The sequence below is a fragment of the Dermacentor andersoni genome, chromosome 10 (assembly GCF_023375885.2).
Source record: "Dermacentor andersoni chromosome 10, qqDerAnde1_hic_scaffold, whole genome shotgun sequence".
NCBI classification, from domain to species: domain Eukaryota; kingdom Metazoa; phylum Arthropoda; class Arachnida; order Ixodida; family Ixodidae; genus Dermacentor; species Dermacentor andersoni.
In genome coordinates, this window is record NC_092823.1 from 41,951,190 (window position 1) to 41,972,539 (window position 21,350).

Sequence of the window (21,350 nt, forward strand, 5' to 3'; positions counted from 1 at the left end):
CACGGCACAACCCTCACTAAGCCCTGCCAGGCTCTTTCCCCTTTTTTACTGCTGCCTAGTTCCTTACAGTAGTTTAGCAGCACTCAGAACGCGTCCACAAATCGAAAAATTGCACTAGAAAGCACATCATCACTTTGAAACACTACACAAAAGCAATAGGTTAAAAATCCTGCCTCAGGAAGAAAAACATCAGTAACAAGCAATTTTGAGGCTGATTCCCACGTTAGGGGCTTCGACTTAAGCCATCGGCGTTACCGTTGAGACTCCCCTTTTTGTAACGCACCTCAAAGGAATATTGTTGCAAAGCGAGGCTCCAGCGCAGGAGGCGGCCATTTTTGGGAGAGATGGTCTGCAGCCATTGGAGAGGGCAGTGATCCGTCTCAATGATAAACCTCGAGCCAGCTAGGTAACATGACAATTTCTGAACGGCCCACACGATACACGCACACTCTTTCTCGGTGGCGCTATACGCCTGCTCACGACTGGTCAGCTTACGACTAGCATACAGGACGGGGTGTTCTACTTCTCCATTTTCCCGTTGGCACAGTACAACGCCCATGCCTCGCTCACTAGCATCACACTGAACAACGAACCCTTTTGTGTAGTCGGGCGATCGTAGCACAGGCTGGCTTGTTAGGGCGCTCTTTAGGGCGCTAAAAGCTCTTTCCTTCGTCTCATCCCAGACGACTGTTTGCGGCTCTGTCTTTCTTAGAGCATCCGTCAAGGGAGCCGCGATATCAGAGTACCTGGGGATGTACCTCTGATAGTAGCCGGCGACACCTAAGAACGACCGAATATCGGTCTTCGTGCGCGGTTGCGGGAAGTCTCGCACAGCGGCCACCTTTATTTCAGAGGGGCGGCGACGACCCCGACCAATCACGTGTCCGAGGTAGACAACCTCGGCCTGTGCTAACTGGCACTTGGGAGCTTTGACTGTCAAGCCCGCATCGCGCAGGCGGGTTAGCACTGCCCGCAAGTGGGCCATATGCTCAGGCCAGGATGCGGAGAATATCGCTACGTCGTCTAGATACGGTAAAGCGAATTCTTGCTGTCCCCGCAACACTTTATCCATGAGGCTTGAAAAGCAGTATGGCGCGTTCTTCAAACCAAAACTCAAAACTTTAGGACGGAATGTCCCCATTGGTGAAATGAACGCCGCATACCTACTAGCCTCTTCTGTAAGTGGAACCTGCCAATAACCCCTGACAAGATCTAGGGTGGAAATAAACTGAGCGCTACTCACTCTCTCAAGGCGCTCCTCGATGTTAGGGATCGGATAAATTTGATCCTTAGTGATGGAATTAAGCCTGCGGTAGTCGACGCAAGGACGAGGTTCCTTGCCCGGTACCTCAACTAAAATCAAAGGGGAGGTATAATCACTCTCACCCGCTTCAATAACACCGAGCTGTAGCATTTTCTTTACCTCAGCCTCCATAATATCGCTCTGGCGGGGTGACACCCGGTACGCCTTGGATCGTACTGGCTCTGGGGAGGTAAGTTCTATGTCATGAGTAAGGACAGAAGTCCTATCAGGCCTCTCAGAGAACAGACCTTGAAACTCTTGTAAGAGCTGGTGTAGTTCTGTTTTCTGCTCAGGCGACAGCGATGCTTTACTTATTAAGTCACTAATGACTTGATCGGTGTCTTTCCTGTTTGTCACTGAGCCTAGTCCCGGAAGCTCGACCGGAAGCTCTTCTAACTTTCCCGCATCGGGAATTTCCTCTCCAGTATCTGGTGCTTTTAACGCTACAGGCTCAATTTTATCCCGTTCGGGCGTGCTCTGAATACCAGCTTGCTGCGCCTCTGACGCTTTCTCATCATTCAACAACGTCGGCCCCGCAACTACCGCCTTTGCAGCGAGCTCCCGAACCTTCGATCTGGTTAAGGCCTGAACGCTAGCCTCACCAAACAAAAGCCCCTTCTCGCGCAGGAGGTGATCGGACCTGTTCGAAAATAGGTACGGGTACTGGGGGGGCAGCATAGATGACACTGCGGCCTCCGTCTCAAGTGCTCCGAAAGGTCCTTCAATAAGCACTTTTGCTACCGGCAGACACACGCTATGAGCTTCCACTGCTTGCTTGATCCATGCGCACTCGCCCGTGAACATATCGGGTTCTACGTAAGAGGGGTGAACTACATCCATTGTAGCTGCGGTATCGCGAAGCACTCGGCACTCTTTCCCGTTCACGAGGAGGTCTCGCATGTAAGGCTCGAGAAGCTTGATGTTCTCGTCAGTGCTGCCTAATGAAAAAAACACGACTTTTGGTTTTGTTTCTGGGCACTGCGCCGAAAAGTGACCCGGCTTCTGGCACGTATAACACAGGCGCGCTTGCCTCGCCTCGAACCGCTTTCTGCGTTCGGCTTCGGCTGCCGCCGTCTCCTTACGTTCGGTCGGACACTGCGCCGAAAAGTGACCCGGCTTCTGGCACGTATAACAAACGCGCGCTTGCCTCATCTCGAACCGCTTTCTGCGTTCGGCTTCGGTTGCCGCCGTCTCCTTACGTTCGGTCGGACTGCTTTCACTCGCATCCGAACTACGTGTGTCCCCCTTTGCTCTCATGGGCGTGAACTTTGGCCTCTCAAACTTGGAGCCAAATTCACCCTTTTGACCGTCCTTAGCTCCACGAGCCCGACGCGTCACAAACTCCTCGGCTAACTCAGCGGCTCTAGCCACCGTACTAACGTCTGGCCTATCCAAGACCCAATACCGCACGTTCTCAGGTAACCGACTATAAAACTGTTCTAGCCCGAAACACTGCAGAACTTTCTCGTGGTCACCAAACGCTTTCTCTTCTTTGAGCCACTCCTGCATGTTTGACATAAGCCTGTACGCAAACTCTGTATATGACTCACTTCTGCCTTTCTCATTTTCCCGAAACTTCCGACGGAACGCCTCCGCTGACAGCCGGTACTTTTTTAGCAGACTCGATTTCACTTTGTCGAAATCCTCTGCCTCCTCTCTCTCCAAGCGAGCGACTACGTCGGCCGCCTCGCCGGGTAGCAAAGTGAGCAAGCGCTGTGGCCACGTTTCCCGAGAGAACCCCTGCTTCTCGCACGTTCGCTCAAAGTTAACCAGGAACAAACCAATGTCCTCTCCAAGCTTAAACGGCCGCATCAGGTCAGTCATTTTGAACAATACTCGTTCTCCTGCACCGTGTGCCTGACTTCCATTACGAGCGCGTTCCATCTCTAACTCGAGACGCTTCATTTCCAAAGCGTGTTGACGGTCGCGCTCTTCTTTTTCTTTCTCTTTTTGTTCTTTAAGTTCGCGCTCATCTTTCTCTTTCTGTTCTTTTCGTTCACGCTCATCTTTCTCTTTCTGTTCTTTAAGTTCACGCTCCTGTCTTTTTGCCGTCTCCCTCTCCTCAATGGTCTCAAGGCATTCCGACAGCTCGTCATCCTCAGCTTCTAACTCAAGAATAGCCCTTAGCAGTTCTGGTTTTCTGAGTTTGTCTGAGACATCCAGACCCAACTCTCTCGCAAGCTCCAGCAATTTCGGTTTGCGCAACGACTTCAAATCCATGGCTGCTCTGAATGCTGCTTTCTCTACTGCCTACTATTGTCTTGCCGCAAACTAACCCGGTAGCAACGACAACCACAATTACCAGCTCTGTTTCTAACACTAACAAAAGCCTGGCAAAACTCAGAAGAAGAAAGTCCCGCACTCACCAAACCTCGCAGCCAAGACTTCAGCGCAGTCGTTCCGCTGCAGGCAACCAGTCATCACACAGGGCTCGTTGCGCTGCTCCCGGATGGTCGTTGTGCTGCTCAGCATACAGTCAACCGCATCTCTTCGCTGCTGGCCTCCGTTGTCGCGATCTCACCGCTGGCAACCAGATGTAGTAATCGCACCGCTGGCACGAGTTGTTGGGGTCTCGGTGCTGACGCCCGTTATTGCCAATGGGTCGCAAGCCCCAAGGGTAGCGTTGGCCTGGCGGCCTGGGGCACTGGAAGCATCCGAAGGTCCCGGCAAAGCAAGAGAAGACTGGTAACAGAACAACTTGTTTATTCTAACATAGCAAAAGAGCGGCCGGTCAGGTCGACCGAAGTGGAGAGACGGGAGAGCACGTAACTCAACAGTACAAATCGGAGCCTCTTTTCTGGCGTCCGGGGGCAGCTGCTCTTATACCCTCGGCGTCGCGGTCCAAAAGAGAAGGTCACGGGATGAAGGTCACGGGATGAAGGTCACGGGACGGCGGAGCATGACCCCACGACGGCGCGAACTGTCGAGCCGAGAGACCTGCTGAACCGAGTGTAGTGACGCATCGCCAACCTTCACTTGGGGAGCTCCGCTCCCCTGATGCCGCGCTTTGACAAGCGTGGGCACACACACACACACACACACGAATACACGTGGCACTGAAACACGCCTGGACACGCTTGGCGGGTAGGCGTTGCGGCGGCGTCGGACGGGCCAAAATGTCCGCCGCTTTGAACAAAGCCCCGGCGTCCGTTGCATCCGCGCCGGCATTACCGCGCGTTGTAGGCGAAACGTAACAGTGCGAATGGAACGGCCGGAGCAATACCTGCCAGCGAGCGCAATCTTGGAGGCCATGACTCGTAACTTGAGCTCTAATGAAGAGCGCCCACATATCGAGGTACTTACTCGCTGCCCAGCGTTAGTAGATTAGGGTTTAGTTTTCAAACTTCTGTGACTGCGTGGACCCGCCAGCGATCCTCGTCGCGCTGCTGTCCTTATTTGCTCGGTCAACAAGGCTACAATGTACTAGTTCACTCTGTTACAATAGTACACCCTAGTACACTCTAGTACATTCTAGTACACTGTAGCACGGCGCGCACGGCGCGGCGATGCACTGTCCGCGGCTGTTCACGTGGTTTGGTGGTGCGCATACATATGCGTGTTTTACTGCAGTCTCGGTGCTTTCTTGTGAGACTCTTGTGCGTGTTGGATGCCGTGTACGTTTTGAGGAGTTTACTGCCCGTATCATCAAATTTTATTTGCTGACACGAATGCATTTTAACGCCTGGTTCCTGCAGCGAGAACGGGCCTGCAATGGGCAAGTCTGCTCGCAAGCGAGCAATGCCCGTGTAGGTTTGAACATTGCACTTGTGAATGTGTTGCTCTGGGGAAAGAAAATAGTGCTGGCTTCATTTTTTTTTTTCATGCTGAAATAAAGTGCCGCGAGTGTGTACATATCTAGAGAAGGTGCCTTGGATTTATTCCTACTATTTTAAAGGAAGTGCACCGATTGGCCTGCCGGCTGCTACAACTGCTGATTAGCAGCAAATATTAGTACTAATTAAGTAATTCATTAATAATTAACTGACTGGCCTACTGACCGCTACAACGGCTGATCAGTAGTAACAATTAGTTCTAATAGATTGATATAGTTAATTATTTAACTGGTTGGTCTGCTGACCGATATAATTGCTACTTAGTAGCCACTATTAGTACTCATTCATTATTTAGTTATTTAATTAATCAATAAATAATTTGTACGATAACGAAAGATTTATGACGCAAAGTAACTGAGAGGAAACACAAGAGGGATAGAATGCTAGCTGTCCCGCTTGTGCTTCCTGTCACTTACTTCGCGCCACAAATATTTCGTTAAAGCTATGCACCAATTTGCCCAACAGTATACTCTAATTAGTACCAATCAGTAACAGTTGATTAGTTGAGCGCAGCGGACGCCTAGGCGGCTGGGCACCTGGACTAAGGACCCAACAGCGCAATCCGGGGGAGGGCAGCAGCATTTTTACAGCTCAGTGGAGTTTTTCAGTGAATCTGCTAAACGCGAGGCTACACAAGCATTAGAGAGTTTTAGTTTAGGGGACGCAAGCGGCTTGCGTACGCAAGAACTAGGGTCGACGGTACTGCGCATGCGCAGACCCCAACGTCCGGGTCTGCGCATGCGCAGTACCGTCGTCCCTAATTCTTGCCTACGCAAGCCGCTTGCGTCACCTAAACTAAAACTCTCTATTTAAAAGGAATCGGGGAATGCACTTTCTGCGGAGGGGAGGGCCCGAGTGCCTTCGCCAACGCAGAGCTGCACCTGTTTAGAGCTACGACAAAGGGGGCTTCCCTTTGAGCTACCTGCGGCGCTCCCGCCATCGGGCGTCAGGCCAAGCACGGACAAGCCCACGACATACGTTGCCTGCGGAGAGCTCAACAACTGAGCACAAAGTCTAGAACGCTTCCCCATGGAGGAAGGGGCATTTTAACGCAAAAGTGTTAGGAAGCCCGTGTCGCAGAAAATCCGACGTCGGCGGACGTAGCTTCGGCAAAAAGATTTTCGACCCGTCCATACCGAGGCCATCCACGTGACGCAAAAAATTTACTGAACTAATTGAATTTCTCTAGCTAAAATACGTGGAAAAATCGTGAACTACGACATACGCACAAACTGCAGGCGTGATAGCCCTCGGATTGCAATTTGACTGTACGAGAAAATATAATTCTGTTGCGCGAAAATTCAAAGAAACCCCTTTTCCAGCGTTTCTACAGTTCACTGACCGACCGCGGCTTCCGCCATTTGCGCATGCCGGCGCGTGGGTGTCTCGGGGGCCACGGAGCGGCGCGTCCGGTCCCTTGCAATACCTCCAGCTGGCGCTCGCCTCCGCCGCATCGCGGCCCACGCAAGAGGCCGCGTTTCTACCGCAAAGCGCGCCGTCGTGGAAAGCGTTCGCGGTCAATGTTTCCCGGTAAAGATTACGGTTACATATGCTCCAGTTGCCGGGAAGTGTGAGTAGCAGTCAGGGTTCTTCAAATGCTATCGCGTTCCACTCTTAAAGGCGAAGGTTAAGGGTCCTCCAAATTGTTTTTTTTTCCTACTATGGGCCGTCCAGCGGGCCGAGGATGCCGCCAGCACCCACGAACTCCTGGCCGTCACTTAGGCGCGGCCTTTGGCCCTCCCCACCAATCCTCAGGGCACACAATAAAGTTATTTCCTCCTCCTCCTCCACGCGTTCAGTGGAGGTACCCGAACGGGGAATACTTTACTAATCTAATAACGTTGCGGTTGCGGGGAATGGCACATAGCGCCGCTGGCGGCTGCTTATCGGAGGAGTTTCGGTTCTAACCACTGATCTCTACGTTTTATAGGAGGGCTATTTTTTTAATACGCTCATAGAGTTTCTCACTATATTACCTAGATGGAAATGGGGCGCCGCTGCGCTGTGGTATTGGTGGTAGTAAGAGGCGATTGGAAGATTGGTGGGAGAAAAGTAGGAAAACGACGAAAAACGGAGACGTACAAAAACAAGGTTCACAATTTGGGGTCAGAAAATTTGGTTATGAGAATTCATCGTGGGTTTATTTTTCTTTTATTTGTTTTTTTTTTTTTTCTCTCTTGCTTGCGCCACCAAGAAAGAACTTGGTGGCGAAACCCACCGCACCCCGTTCCAAAGGAGGCGCTCATAACATCCATCCACCCATCCATGGATGAAAATGACGATATATATATATATATATATATATATATATATATATATATATATATATAGTGACTTCGTTGGCATCGTTTTGGAGAGCCTGCAGGTCATAGAGTTTCATACAATAATTGCATATTGCAGGAAATTCTATGCTGCAGGTTGCCTTCACCCAAAAAGATCGCGTACTCGTTACGCCTACAGCAGAAAGAATACTCCACAACAGAAAGAATACTCCGCATCCGCCGCCAAGGTTTGTGAGTGGTGGCCCTGGCTAACTCTCCAAGGATTAGTTCTAATAGTAAAAAAACATAAATATTCCAGAAAGCGGATGGGGGAAACGGCACCGCAGTAGCTCACTTGATGATGATGATGATGATAGCAACTTTTTTGTGCCGCCGGATAAGGAAGTCCCCTACTCCCGGCCCCCGGCCCCTAGGCCTGTATGCCGGGGACGGGGGCCGGAACCTCCGCGGTTGAAAGCAAGCAAAGAGGTCTTGACTCTTCGCGGCTTCTTCCGCCAGGTGGATGGCGTGTTGCTGTAGAGTACCCACGAAACACGCAAGCAGCTATTTGATGTCTAAAAGATGTCTTGAACGGCTAATTCAAAAGCCTAGTAGCCGTCTTGATCAAGACATTTTGTAGCCATGGACGTCTAGAAGTACTTCAGTAAGCCCTGCTAACGTTACGCTAAAAGTTGGCTAATGGACAGCTTGACAAGAACAACTGAAGACTTTTATTAGACATTCCCTCAAATTTTTGCGGCAGCTGTTACAGTAGCACGACGTTTGCCCACAGTTACAATTTATTTTAAACGAGGCATGGACATCAGAAAAAAAGTTTATGTTGTCGGATAGAGTGATGCACAGGTAGTTTTTCCAGATGTGAAGCATGGGAATGGTGTAGTACAGTCTCATTGGTCAATTAGTGCTTTTTAATTAGACCAATCAATTGAATTCCACCTGTCAGAATTATTTTGCAAATAAAACAAGATCTGTATTGTATGCTGATATCATTCCGATGTTCACCTATTGACCTAAACAAGAACATCTCTACGTGAAACACGTCATTATTGACAAAACTTCGCCCAGCTGGGTCTCCACCAAATTGAAATAGCTTCTAGCAAAGAAAAATTTTGTCAGTGATGCTGCAGTTCAGGCAAAAATTACATCCTGGTTTCAGCTACAGGGGGAACAATAGCCTTACACCAGTACAGAACACTGCAGCAATGAGTTAAAAATAATGGATAGTACACATCTGGAAAAACACTCTGCGAACCACTTCAACTAGCAATATAAATATACTTTTTTCTGATGTCCATGCTTCATTTAAAAGTAAATTGTAACTTACTTTGTGGGTGCTTCTTGTAAGTAACGCCACATGCTTGCACAGCATCACGCAGAAATAATGGCCCGTTCATCGGCATACCATCCATTAGTGAATTCCTTGTACATTGCATGTTACCAGAACTGAAAGATAAATCATAATATGCTGTTATTTTTTTTTCATAAACTGTATGATGAACTTTTCATGTATAAAAGATGATTGCACACGAAAATGCAGCAAGACATCAACTTCACACCATGTCACATACTCATACTTTATTACCTAATAAATTAGAAAAGATGCAGACAGTGTAATCAACAAGAGTGACAAATAGCAGCAAAGGTGATCATGGATAAATCTTGAAGATGATTGCCGCCGCTGCCAGAGTAGGCCAGCCTTCGTAGGAGAGCACTTGCTGCCCACAAAAGCTTGCTGTCACAGGCCACGCGTGGCGGTTCTTGTAGACATAGGCAAGCAATACCTGCACAGAAGAGGGAAAAAAAGGTGAGGGAGGAAATGGGAATACTGAAATTGGAACTTCAATTAGTAATATGTGCTAAGTAAGAAGTTTGGCTCACAATGAAAATAAATTTAAGCACTCCTTTCTCTTAAATTACGGGTATCTTAAGGTATGTATGCGATGATGTTTAATATGACTAGTATATTTCCTATCATAAGAAGCCAACAAACACTGGCACCAAGGACAACATAGGGGAAATTACTTGTGCTTAATAAATGAAATAAAGAAACGATAAATTAATGAAAACAAAAGTGGATGAAAAAACACCTTGCCGCAGGTGGTAACCGAACCCACAACCTTCGCATTTCGCTTGCTATGCTCTACCAATTGAGCTACAGCGGCGTCGTTTTCCCATCCACTTTCTTGGGTATTTATGTGTTCTAGTAGAACCCTGGGAGTGTTAGCCAGCGCCACAACTCGGAGACCTTGTTCCTGCCATATAGTCATTAAGTTGCATAGCAGAGTCAGCCTTTAAATTATTTAAGGTGTTTTATGGCTAAAAGCCACTTATCAACCTGTCACACAATTCTGAGAAGCTTCCTGCAAAATATAATCAGTTTAAAACAGTAATTCACTCTGCAGGTAAATGATGTACTAACTTAATTAAAAAGTTAAATAGCGTTTTAAATTGTTGAACTAAAAGCAAGTTTGGCATTTTGCGCTGCCTAGCTGTTGCCTTTCTTTCAAACTTAAACATGACACAGTACACAGTAAGCAGGTAGCGTGCAGAGGAGGACTGGTGATAAAGTATTGTTCCAAAGCAACACTCCTAGCTGGATCAATCACTTTTGTTGATATATTTTCATGTGACCCTAATTGGATTAGGGCAATACCTCACACAAATGATGCAACACCTTGGATGATGCGTCATACAAAATTGAAAGTATCTCATGATGTGATCAAACGATAACATTTCCCACTGTCTTGGAAGTGTTAACATGCTGTTTGCGCAAGAAAGTGCAAAGTGATTCATATAGGTAGCAAATTCATCAGTGCATCTATAGCCTCAGGTAATTCTGAGAATCTATGTTGACTCGCAATTGAGAAGCCACTGCACACAAAAAGGTGTATTCAAGTAATGGTCCATGCTGAATAATTTCCCACCTAGTGAAAAGGCAAATGTGGCAGGCTAATGGGCTAGGGCAAATAGATTGCTAAATTCTGATAACACCTCCAATGATATTATTGAAATAGGTGATAAAAAACAGCACAGGTAAAATAGCAGTTATGAAAAAATTTTAATAGCACCTCAGCAAATTGCTGGAACCCTCAGCATCATGCCTGTTCTACACGCACATATGTTGCAGCGCAATCTACATCTCAGACGCAGGCGCCTCCACACATCACTTTGTGATCTCCTCACAATAAGGTTAAAAACAGTCTGGCACAAGCTACCTGATGTGATTCATTTTGCAAGCGCCAGCCAAGTGCTGATAGTGGTAGAGCGAAATTGAAGTTTGTCCTTGTATGGAAGCCTCGGCCCATGTTTTATCAATTCTAGCGGCAAAGCACACCTTTTACAGCACACATAAATCTTAAATTAGACTGCTTGCTGATGCTGTACAGTAAATTCCCGTAAAGAAACTAAATCACACAGAAAACATTTAGAATACCAAACTAATCAAATACTGGCTTGAATACATTTGTGCATTAGGGAAGCAAGGTGTAATGTACACTGTTGTAGCAAATTTTTACTTATGTATGGTATACTTGTATGACACAGCAGACTTAATTTTTGAGTTCTTACATAGCAATGACTACCTACAGGTACATTTTGTAAGGCTTAGGTAAACTAATTATTACTAGAACTGCGTATGTACACTGGCACTGAGAAATTGGTTATAATAGTGGCAGTTTATAATGGACCAGTGCAAAAAAAAAATGCCCGTTTGTGAGACACCAACTAGCTATTTTACCACGAAGCGCTACCTGGCCTTAACCCATATAAAAAGCCCTGGGAGGACCAGAGAGGGCACACTACATTGGCTTACACTGATCATGATGAGGTCCCGTCATCCAGCTAGCGCCAAGGTACAAGAAGGATGTCCAGCCGTCTATAGAGTGAAAGGAACAAAATAAGATAGCATCAAGTCAGTTGAAAGGCAGATTTGCAATTACAAATAAGGTGACCCAGTCACAGTCATTCATTAATAAATGCCAAGCTGTCGTGTTTTCACTCCCAGATGAAGCACCTACTAGGTTAAAGGTTTTGCTGCTTATTTAGAACACAAATGAAATTTGTACATCAGCAGACGATTTAATTTGGAATTGTATAGATGAAGTAAACATTGCAGTTATATTTTTGTTTTGCTATAAAGTGGGAACGCTACAAACTGCATAGTCACTGACACACACGCGCGCACACACAAGAACAAAGGGACACAAAATAGGGCGAGTTCAGCCTGGTTCAGCATTACAGCCAGCGCGCCGTCTTCGAATGCACTCCTTTCGGTTGGTTCGTGGTACGTTAACCACAAAGACTAACAAGCAGGGCAAAGTTCTGACTGGTGTTGCGAAAGTCGTGGAGCGCGGTAGTGCTGAACGGCTAAACCACGACCTACTGTATAAAGGGCGACCTGCGCATCCCGTGGTCGCCTACGGGAGCGCGCGGCCGAAGAAATACCACGTGATCATTGAGTAGGGACCAAGCGCGCCGGTAGATGCCGCCAAAGCTCACCCCCACAGCAACGCCCGAAACGCTTCGGCCCTGCCTTCAGGAATACGGCGATGACGGTAAAAATTCGCAGAGGAGCTGCAGTAAACTCAGCATTTCACATTATAGACAGGGTGCGGCTAGAAAAAGGCGCGGCGACACATGCGAGAGGCACTCGACCCCAGATATTTGGTATCTTCGCTGTGCAGTGCAATGAAATCTGAAACTACTTTGAAGGCTTGGCCGCCGAAATTTCGAGCCGTCGCTCGAAATGCACATTAAAAGCACGTTTCAAAGCTAAGTGCAGCATAGTAACTTACCTTCGCCTTGCCGAGAATGGAATGGAATGGAAAACTTTATTGGTTCTTTAAGATATTAGCGAGTTGAGGACGAAGTCTTCATTCTTGAAAACTTTAGGTCCCCTTCAGCCTTGGGTGGGCCCCTAGTCCAGGGCACCACTGAGTCGGGCCACCTCGCTTGCGTGTGCTATGAGGGCCCTTTGGACCCCTAGCTCGCAGCTGGTGAGCCGGCTCTCCCATTGCTCCGCACTTGGTGTTGTATGTTTGTGGAATGTCTTGTTTCTCTCGCATTCCCATGTGATGTGATATAGTGTTGGCCTTGCTCCGCACCACGGGCATACGGCGCAATATTGTGTGGGGAACATCCTGCTTAGTATGTAAAGATTTGGAAAGGAACCCGTCTGCAGTCTACGCCATCCTGCGGCTTCCTCCTTCGTCAACGCTTTGTGTGGTGGGGGGTATTGGAATCTTCGCCCCCTATATAGGTTTAGCAGCTCTGAATAACTGTCCCCGCAAGTAATCTGAGGCTCTCCCGGGGGGACTGAGGTACCCGCTCGGATGGTGAAGCCTCGAGCTAAGCTGTCCGCCCCTCCATTGCCCTGAATCCCTGCGTGGCTTGGTATCCAGATTATGTTGTGTGTAGGTTGTCCTTCATAGAGCGGTGCTCTACTAAGGATCTTGAGTGCCGTGCTGCTTATTCTACCCCTGATATAGTTTCGGCACGCCTCTTGTGAGTCTGTTAGGATGTTGAGGGATTTTCCTATCCTGTATCCTTCATCTGCTGCCAGTGCAACAGCTATTTCCTCTGCTTCGGTTATGTCTGATACCGCTACCGTGAGACTCGTAATTAGTTTGCTTTGATTATTAGCTACTACCGCTACTGCGTGTTTCCTGTGTCCTTTTGGATAGAGGGAAGCATCTGTGTTGTCTCTCTGCCCCATCGTTCTTTCGTAGAATTCTGCCCTAGCCTGTCGCCTGCTGGTATGGAGATTGGGGTCCATATTGCGGGGGACAGGTTGTACACGTAGTTTCTTCCTTAGCAGGTCCGGTATTATTGCCCTACTACTTTGCGGTTTTTCTATTTCCCAACCCAACTTTGTCAGGAGCGCCCTTCCTGTTGTTGTGTTACTGAGCCTTCGCGCTTGTGCCTTGAGCTGGCATTCTTTTAGTTCTTCAAACATGTTGCTGATTCCCAGTTGCATCAGCTTGTCATTGGATGTGTTTCTTGGGAGATGAAGGGCTGTTTTGTGTGCCTTCCGAAGGATTGCTTCGGCTTGTTCTCTTTCGGCTTTGATGGTTACATGGTACGGCAGGGAGTATGTGACCCGGCTGACCACCAGGCTGTTGACCAGCCTTGCCGAGAGATGTTTTTCAACCATCTGTTCCTAACGTCGGTCACGGGGAACTCGTGAAAGGAAATTCCTCGTGCTGTTCGGCCGCTTGACTTGCACAACGGCACGCAGCAGTAAACCATCGTATGTGAAGCCGCAAACTCGAAAGCCCGCGCCCACGGGGCTGAGAATCACAGTGTCACTGAAATAGAATATGGTAATCAAGAACACAGATCACCAAGCGCTCAGCTAATCGACTGTTTCGCGCACGTACGTTTGGATCCCTCCGTGCTGTCGCTGAAAATGCTTGCTGCCAAAGCGTGCGGCCGGCCACAAGGTGGGGGTGAGCACTAGCGCCACTATTCGCGGCGGCGGTTTGGAAAACTAAAAAAAACCACACAAGCAAAAGCAAATCGGCGGCGCAGGCGAAGCGCCGCACGCGCAGGTCGCCCTTTATACAGTAGGTCGTGGGCTAAACACAAGCAGAACCCTCGTATAAAAGTAATGACGAAAACTCGCAGGGCAGAAGAGCCCATATATCAAGAATTGTCGCGGGTAACACCTAAAAATATTCACATTGTTGACGAAAAACGAAGTGCAATGTATTTCACTTACCGGAAAAAGTGTTGTCCGAACGTGCGACGTATACAAAGACGCACCGAGACACGAAGGCGGCGAACGCAGATCACGCCATTGTGGTAGTAAGCCGTCGGCGAAAACACGCAATACAGCCGATGTCACGAAGCACTGATGCAAAACACTCGGCAAGAAGAATCAGCACAGCTAAATGACTCCAATTAATATCCAGTATAAATGTACAGAACGGCTTAGAATGACGCACAAGTGGCATAACGAACCCACGACCGAGACATTGGGGGCGGCAGTGGCCGTTCTTTCAAACTTCCTGCCTCCCAGTGTTTCCAGCACAGAATGAGATGTCCGACAAATTTGGATTGTGTCGCCGAAGTGATCGCAGCGCGGTGGCTCTGTGACACCGCTGTGCAACGCCGGCGTTTCGCTGCTGCGCGAGCATAGAATGGCTTCCTGGTGTCGTGTGCGCGCCCCGTGTGGAAAACATTAACACGCCCTTGATTGTTGAAGTTCTGATGTGAAATTATTTAATATCAAAGCCAATTAACTTATGTTGCTTCCAACGAGTTCGATTTGTCTGTGGCGTCTTTTATTCGCTAACGCCGACGGTAACCGCACTTTTAACACGTCGTTTGGCATTTTATGCACTTTTAGACAAAAAGATCTAGAAAAGTTCTTGAGTTACACATTCTGAATGTGTTTATCAAAACACACTCTAGTGACACCAGTAGTGGGTTTTGCCGCAGATAGAATATATACTAGCATATTCCAAGTGCGGAGGTTATCTTTAGAAGAAATTCTATTTTCAGTCTTGTCATAGACCAAGACGTCTATAGCCGTTTGTAGCCGTTTCAAGAAGTTTTTAAGAGGTTCTGTGTTTCGTGGGTAGGGTCCTCGCTCCGCAGCAGGGCTTCCCAGGCAGCTCTACAATTTATGTTTGCTTTAGCCCCTGGGGAGCTAGCGCATTCCCAAATTATGTGGTCGAGGGTCCCTCTGGACCCACAGTGTTTGCACTTATCGTTTTCTCTACCATGTATAACATGGTATGCCCAGAACGGGTTTACGAAGTTCCCAGCTTGCAGGCGCCGCCATATGCGACTGCCTCTCTACACTCTTAGGCAAAGTTACACCCTTTGGCTTGCCCCTTCCGCCACACAACAATAATCGTTATCTGCCTTGATGCGTTTCCTTTCTTTAACGCTGCGAGCCCGGAACTTTCCAGTAACGAACGGCATGCGCGTTATCAGACGGGGCACTCCAAAAGGTGTAAACTGTTCTAAGCTGATAACGCGCATGCCGTTCGTTACTGGAAAGTACCGGGTTCGCAGCGTTAAAGAAAGGAAACGCATCAAGGCAGATAACGATTATTGTTGTGTGGCAGAAGGGGCAAGCCAAAGGGTGTAACTTTGCCTAAGAGTGCATTGTTTAGACTTTTATCCGGTGGTGGCACCAGTCTCCTGCGTAGCCGATAACCTTCGACAATCGCAGTATAATTTTGCAGACGCTCGTCCATGTTCCTGCAGTCGGGCACAGCCACGCGGAAGTAGAGAGCTCGGGCTAACTCGTGGGCCGCCTCGTTGCAAGGAACGGACGTGTGTGCGGGGGTCCAAATTAGGCAAATTTTTCTGTTCAGCCGTCTACTAGCCAGAACCCTTGCCGCTTCCGGCGAGATCCTACCCTTTCCAAAATTCCAGATGGCCGTTTTGCTATCGCTAATTAGGAAATTTGCTTCCGTTCCCACGCAAGCGATCGCGGTCGCGACTTCTTCAGCCGTTTCCGTGTTGCGGCTTATAATGGTGGCGGCCGATGCGGACGCCCCTTGGCCGTCGACCTCCGAGGCGACCACCGCACCCGACCTGCCACTTGCCGCGTTCACGTTCGCAACCGACTTGCTGTCCATTTAATCGAAGCGTTTGATCAGTGCTTCTACTCTCTGTTCCCTCCTCTCCGTGTTGAATATGGGATGCATGTTACGATGGAAGGAGGGAATTATTAGATTTTCTCGGAAGTTCAGCAGGATGTTTGACTTGCCTCGTAGTCCCCTACCAGTTTGCATGCCTACCATTTCAAGGATAGCTCTGCCCGGGGCCAATCGGCTTAATCTTTCGAGCTGCGAAATTGTGACAGCCTCCGCTATTTCTTCCCAGGTATTGCGCACTCCCATAGAGAAGACCTTCTCTGTGGAGGTGCTAATTGGCAAGCCTAAGGCTTTCTTTATGCACTGTCGAATAAGCGAGTCGAGTTTCCTCCTCTCCTCTCACTTGACGTTTAAGAAAGGCGTGGCATTGCACACGCGGCTTATTACGTATGCTTGGGTTAGTTTAAGCAAGCATCTTTCCTTCAGGCCTCGTCCTCTCAGCGCAACCCTTCTGAATATGCCAAGGCCTTGCGTGGCCAATCCCTCTAGATTTTTTATCGTCCCATTACTATATCCATTTTCCTGTATGAAAAGTCCTAAGATTCTGATTTGGTTTACCTTTGGGACTGGTTTCACCTCAACTTTAATGTCAAATTCTAAGCTTAGCTTGCACCGGAGCGACTTTGGGTTGTAGACGAATAATTCCGATTTTCGCGTAGGGCATGAGAGACTAGCTACTGGCAGCATAGTCTACGACAGTGTCCGCCGCCGCCTGCAGGCGCTCCTCGATGCTCGCATCGCTCCCCTGGTTGGGCCAGAGGGTGATGTCATCCGCAGACATACTGAAATTTAGCCTCTGTATGCTTCTCAGAACTTTAGGGAGGCCCCTCATCGCCACGTTGAAGAGGAACGGGCAGAGAACCGAGCCCTGCGGCGTGCCCCTGCTCCCTAATTTCAGTGTGGGAGATTCAATGTCTTGGAACTTCATGCAGGCAGTTCTGTCTGACAAAAAGTCCTTGACATGGCCGAGGATTACCTTGGCGTCTCTAGAACGTGAGTCAATTATGTCATGTTTGAGTCGGAGCATCACGTCCTGCATGCACAAGCCCAATCGGAAACCGATGATCTCGTGCGGCCACAGGTCGTTCTGCTCCATGAAGCGCGTCAGTCTGGTCTGGACTACGCGCTTCATCAATTTTTAGGGAAATGGGTCTTAGATCTTCTGGTTTTGGGGGTTTGCCCGGCTTTGGCCTTAGGATTACGTTTGCCGACTTCCACTGGCGTGGCAGGTGGCCTTTAGTCCAAATTTCTTGCATGTACTCCGTCAGAGCGCTGCTCACTTGATAAGTTGATAAGTGGGTTCGTGCCCACTTGAGGCCATTTGTTTCTTTTATCCGCTTTCGTTTTCATTTATTTATAATTTTCTTTAATTCAGTCAGCAAGCACAAGTGATTCCCCCTATATTGTTCTTGGTGTCCTTGTTTGGTGGCTTCTTACGATATGATTAATAACAATCGGGCCCCTCGGTTCCCTTTCTTCTCTTCAGCTGTGCACCCTAATTGGCGCGAAAGTCGATGGAAGCCAAGCCAGGTCAAGTCAGGCTGAGTCCATTTTGGAGACGCTGGCTGTGTGGCATGCAACCCTACTTTTATAGCTAGCCTCCGTAACCCTTACGCATGCTTACGGTAAACTGCAAAAAAGTTTACTGTAGTTTTGGCACCGGTGGCCTTAAAGTGGCTAAATCTGTAGTAAAAAGGAACCCGCAACAAGCCTACAGCAACCCCGCCGCTCCCTGAGGCTTTTGACGATCCTGTCGTCTCGTCCGGCGGGAAGCGATGCCTCTGTGAAAAGAGGCTAGCGTGACCAGTAAATCGGCCAACGGCGCGCGGTGTTTTGGCGGAGCTACAACCACCAGTCAGTGAGTTTGTTTTTCATTCACTCCCCAACTGCCTTAAAGGAGTTGTTAGCGTACTGCCGATGCTGTAACTACCACTGTCCTATGCGCCATTTGAAGAATCACGCCACACCGTCGGAAACTTGCACCTTGTGTATTCGTTTCGAATGCTCACAGCTGCTGCCTGATGATTCGTTACATAACTTTTACGCAAACAGATGGAGGCATAAGCCCGTGCTTCACCGTGAACTTCTTCAATAAACAACGGGACCGCTACATCACAACTGATTTTGAGAAGCATGAACTAGAGCGGGGCGCTGACATACTGTCGGGCGGAAAGAAAAGCGTGATAGAACAGTTGTTTTTGCGAACAACGCAAGCCATCATCTATGTCATCTTGACTGCTGGCACGTCCTTGTTGCAAATTTCCGCTTAAGATACCAATTTTGTGAAATTCACTCATATTTAAGCCTCTATTTGTATATGAAGTCGCCGCGGCGTACTTCATTCATAAACGGCGCATAGACAATCGTCTATGTGCCGCCCCGCGCGAAGGTAGTGTAGTTTGTTTTAATCACAAGGTATGCTATCTTTCTTTGTCTGTTCATTCATGACCGGGTCTGCAGGAGTTGTGCGTTGTGTAAAGAACATATTCCTTTTGTATTACTCCTTACGTAGAGAATGCCTCTGCTTATCAAAGTTCGGTTCGTTGTGGGTATATCTGAACTATTTGTGCAGCTTGTGTGACAAGCGCAGCCCACCTTTTTAGACAATGTGCTTCTAGAACTTAAAATTTCAGTGAAACGATGCTTTGAAATTTGAGCTTCCCGTGGTTTTGCTTTTTTTTTTTTCATTTTTGGTGTTCATTGTCTTAAGCTTTCGTGAGCTCAGAAACCAGCTATTCCTGTGACATCACATTTGAACGTCTCTGCTAGAAAAATAAATGGCCATCGTTTGTTGTGTTTGAATCAAGGGTCCCATAATTGCCACATGGGTGTTGCATTGCTTGCAATAAAACGAAGAAAAGTTGCAATATAACCTTGTGCCCCTACATCACAAATGGTTCTAACAGGCCACTGTAAGGGTTGTATCAAAAAATATAAAATCACTTCTTTCACGAAGTTCTGTTAAATTAACGGTGGTTTACAAGCACCATAACGCAAATTGCTGCAGTGTACTAACCAATTCTGTGGTCAGAGTTTTATGAGTGCCATTGCAGCATGTGAGCCAATTTCATGGTCTTGATGGGCACACTCTCGACTTGCCCGAAAGTCCTGAACTGTACCCGAGGTATAACCTTAGTAAGCTCCAATGCAGACTCATTGAGGCAGATTTGTTAACACCCAACAAATGTGGTTTTTAGCTAAAAGTGAGCTGAGCTCTTTTAAGGTCATTGAAGGGCCTACCTAAATTTTTATTGGAGAATTATGCATGCATATTCTTTCAGATTTGACTTACTGCAGAACTACGCAACCTTCGGCATTGCCATTTGGTGCACATGACCAAAACACAGAGAGTAAAATGTGCGCTACATATTTTGCCATTGGAGCTTAGCTTTAAGAGGCGCACTGCTTGTGGCACTCCAAGAGGTGTGGTTGTCTTTGCAGTGGAGGAACAACCCTCGCAGCAGAAGCCACAAGAGGAAGGAGCAACGATGCAAGGCTCATCAGACTGTGACGTCTTACGTTTGTGCAAGCAGCTGCAGGAGATACGTGCCCAGCTTGCCAAGGCCAGGTGTGTGCATTGAGACTGTATTCTGCTGTTGTTATTGGCTGTATGTTTGATCAGAGCTATGCTTTGTTTCAACGACAGTGGTAAGTTTCCAGAGTTACCACTGTTGTTGATAAGTAAAGTGGGCAAACATTGCATTCTGCCAGTGCTAACATACGGGGCAAAAAAACTTGGAGGTTAAAAAAGAAGCTTGAGAAGTTAAAGACCGTTCGAAGAGCAATGGAATTAAAAATATCAGGTGTAACATTAAAGAGACAGGAAGAGAGCGGTGTGGATCAGTGAGCAAACAGGGATAGCCGCTATTCCAATTGAAATTAAGAGAAAAAAAAAGGGAATTGGGCAGGTCGTGTAATGCATAGGGCAGATAACCAGTGGACCATTAGAGTTACAGAGTGGGTGCCAAGGGAAGGGAAGTGCAGTCATGGACGACAGAAAATTAAGTGGGGTGATGAAGTTAGGAAATTTGCAGGTGGATGTTGGAATCGGCAAGCACAGGACAGGGGTATAATTGGAGATTGCTGAGAGAGGCCTTTGTCCTGTGGCCATGAAAAGAGGATGGTGGTGATAATGCTTTATTTCATGCTTAGCAGGGCAACGCTTTGGAAGCTGTACAAATAGCGCAGTCATAAAAGTTTTCACGCTGCAGGTTTCGCGCTGCAGTTGTTTACCATCTGCAATGCTTCCTGCAGACTAACTACTATTTATATTATGACTACAATTTGGGGACATGAGGGCATGTTAAACTGTGTGTCACCTGTGCACCTTTGTACTTATAGTATGCAGCGCACAATGCATTGGTCGCAGATGTGCTGTGGCTGCTTGTTGCAGCAATGCATTGAACAGCAGATGTACAGGGGCACACACTTCCCACTGACAAAAAATTTGGGGGGGAAATGTGCGCTGTACGCTGTCACACGTACACTGTTCTTTTACTTTTGTTCCAGTTACTGTCGTTCACCATATTACCGCTGTTATCAAGTTATTCGTCTCTATCACACACACCTACTGTATCCAGAATAGCTTGAACGTTGTCACCAGTTCTGTAGCAAGAAAGACTTGTCTAATCAGATTGCATGTGCAATGCAAATAGTAGCTATTTACATTCTCAAATGTACACAAGCACCACTGGTTACTCGCTTATAAGTAGCATACTGATTTGGCCTGTCTGTAAAGGTTTGGTGACCGACAACTGTGCCTGCCTTTGTAGTTGTAATTTGAGTGTTTGTCTTCTTGGGCACAAGCGGGATTCATGCACCGGGACAGAGTGCCAATTCAGTCAGCGAATGAGCATGGCGTAGCTCAGCGCCACCGAATCACGCCACACGAAAAAAATGTCACAGAGAAGCTGGCAGTAGCTCAATTTGTTGTGCCTTTGCCATGTGACAGACTGTGAACTGATAAAGCAATCTGTCTCGTCGTGTGAATCCAGCTTTAAAAGGACATGAGAGAAAAAAAAATTTTATTAGTCAATCACAATTCTACGGTATGAAAAAAACATCTCACACTTGAGAACAGGCTTGCTAAATCGCAATAGACGCAAATACCAAAGACACATGGCAACACCACGTTGAACTCTAGTTCAGTCACTTAAAGTCAAGCACCATCTTGCCACGACGTTATGGATATTGGCTGAGCCTGCTTGAGTCTAGTTAATTGTTTATCGGTAAATAAGGGCTAGGACGTATTCTGAAGGAATTATACAGAACAGGTTTCAAAGGCTGACAATGCCACTGCAGCCCAAATAGGAAAAAATAC

The 21,350-nt window shown here is 47.7% G+C and overlaps 1 protein-coding gene and 1 long non-coding RNA gene across 2 annotated transcripts in view; one reads left to right on the forward strand and one right to left on the reverse strand.

The window, feature by feature from the left end:
• Positions 1 to 8,978: 8,978 nt before the first annotated feature.
• LOC140213581 (uncharacterized) lies at positions 8,979 to 11,926 on the reverse strand. The gene is made up of 2 exons (XR_011890461.1): positions 11,230 to 11,926; positions 8,979 to 9,199 (listed from the first exon to the last, which is right to left on the reverse strand). It is a non-coding gene; the product is annotated as an uncharacterized lncRNA (long non-coding RNA).
• A 5,635-nt stretch (positions 11,927 to 17,561) lies between these two features.
• LOC126546271 (uncharacterized) overlaps positions 17,562 to 21,350 on the forward strand; it is a 28,711-nt gene continuing 24,922 nt past the window's right edge. Inside the window, exons 1-2 of the mRNA XM_072284821.1 lie at positions 17,562 to 17,888; positions 19,472 to 19,598. Coding sequence (XP_072140922.1) covers position 17,888; positions 19,472 to 19,598 — 128 coding nt within the window. The 5' untranslated portion in view covers positions 17,562 to 17,887. The remainder of the gene's footprint in view (positions 17,889 to 19,471; positions 19,599 to 21,350) is intronic.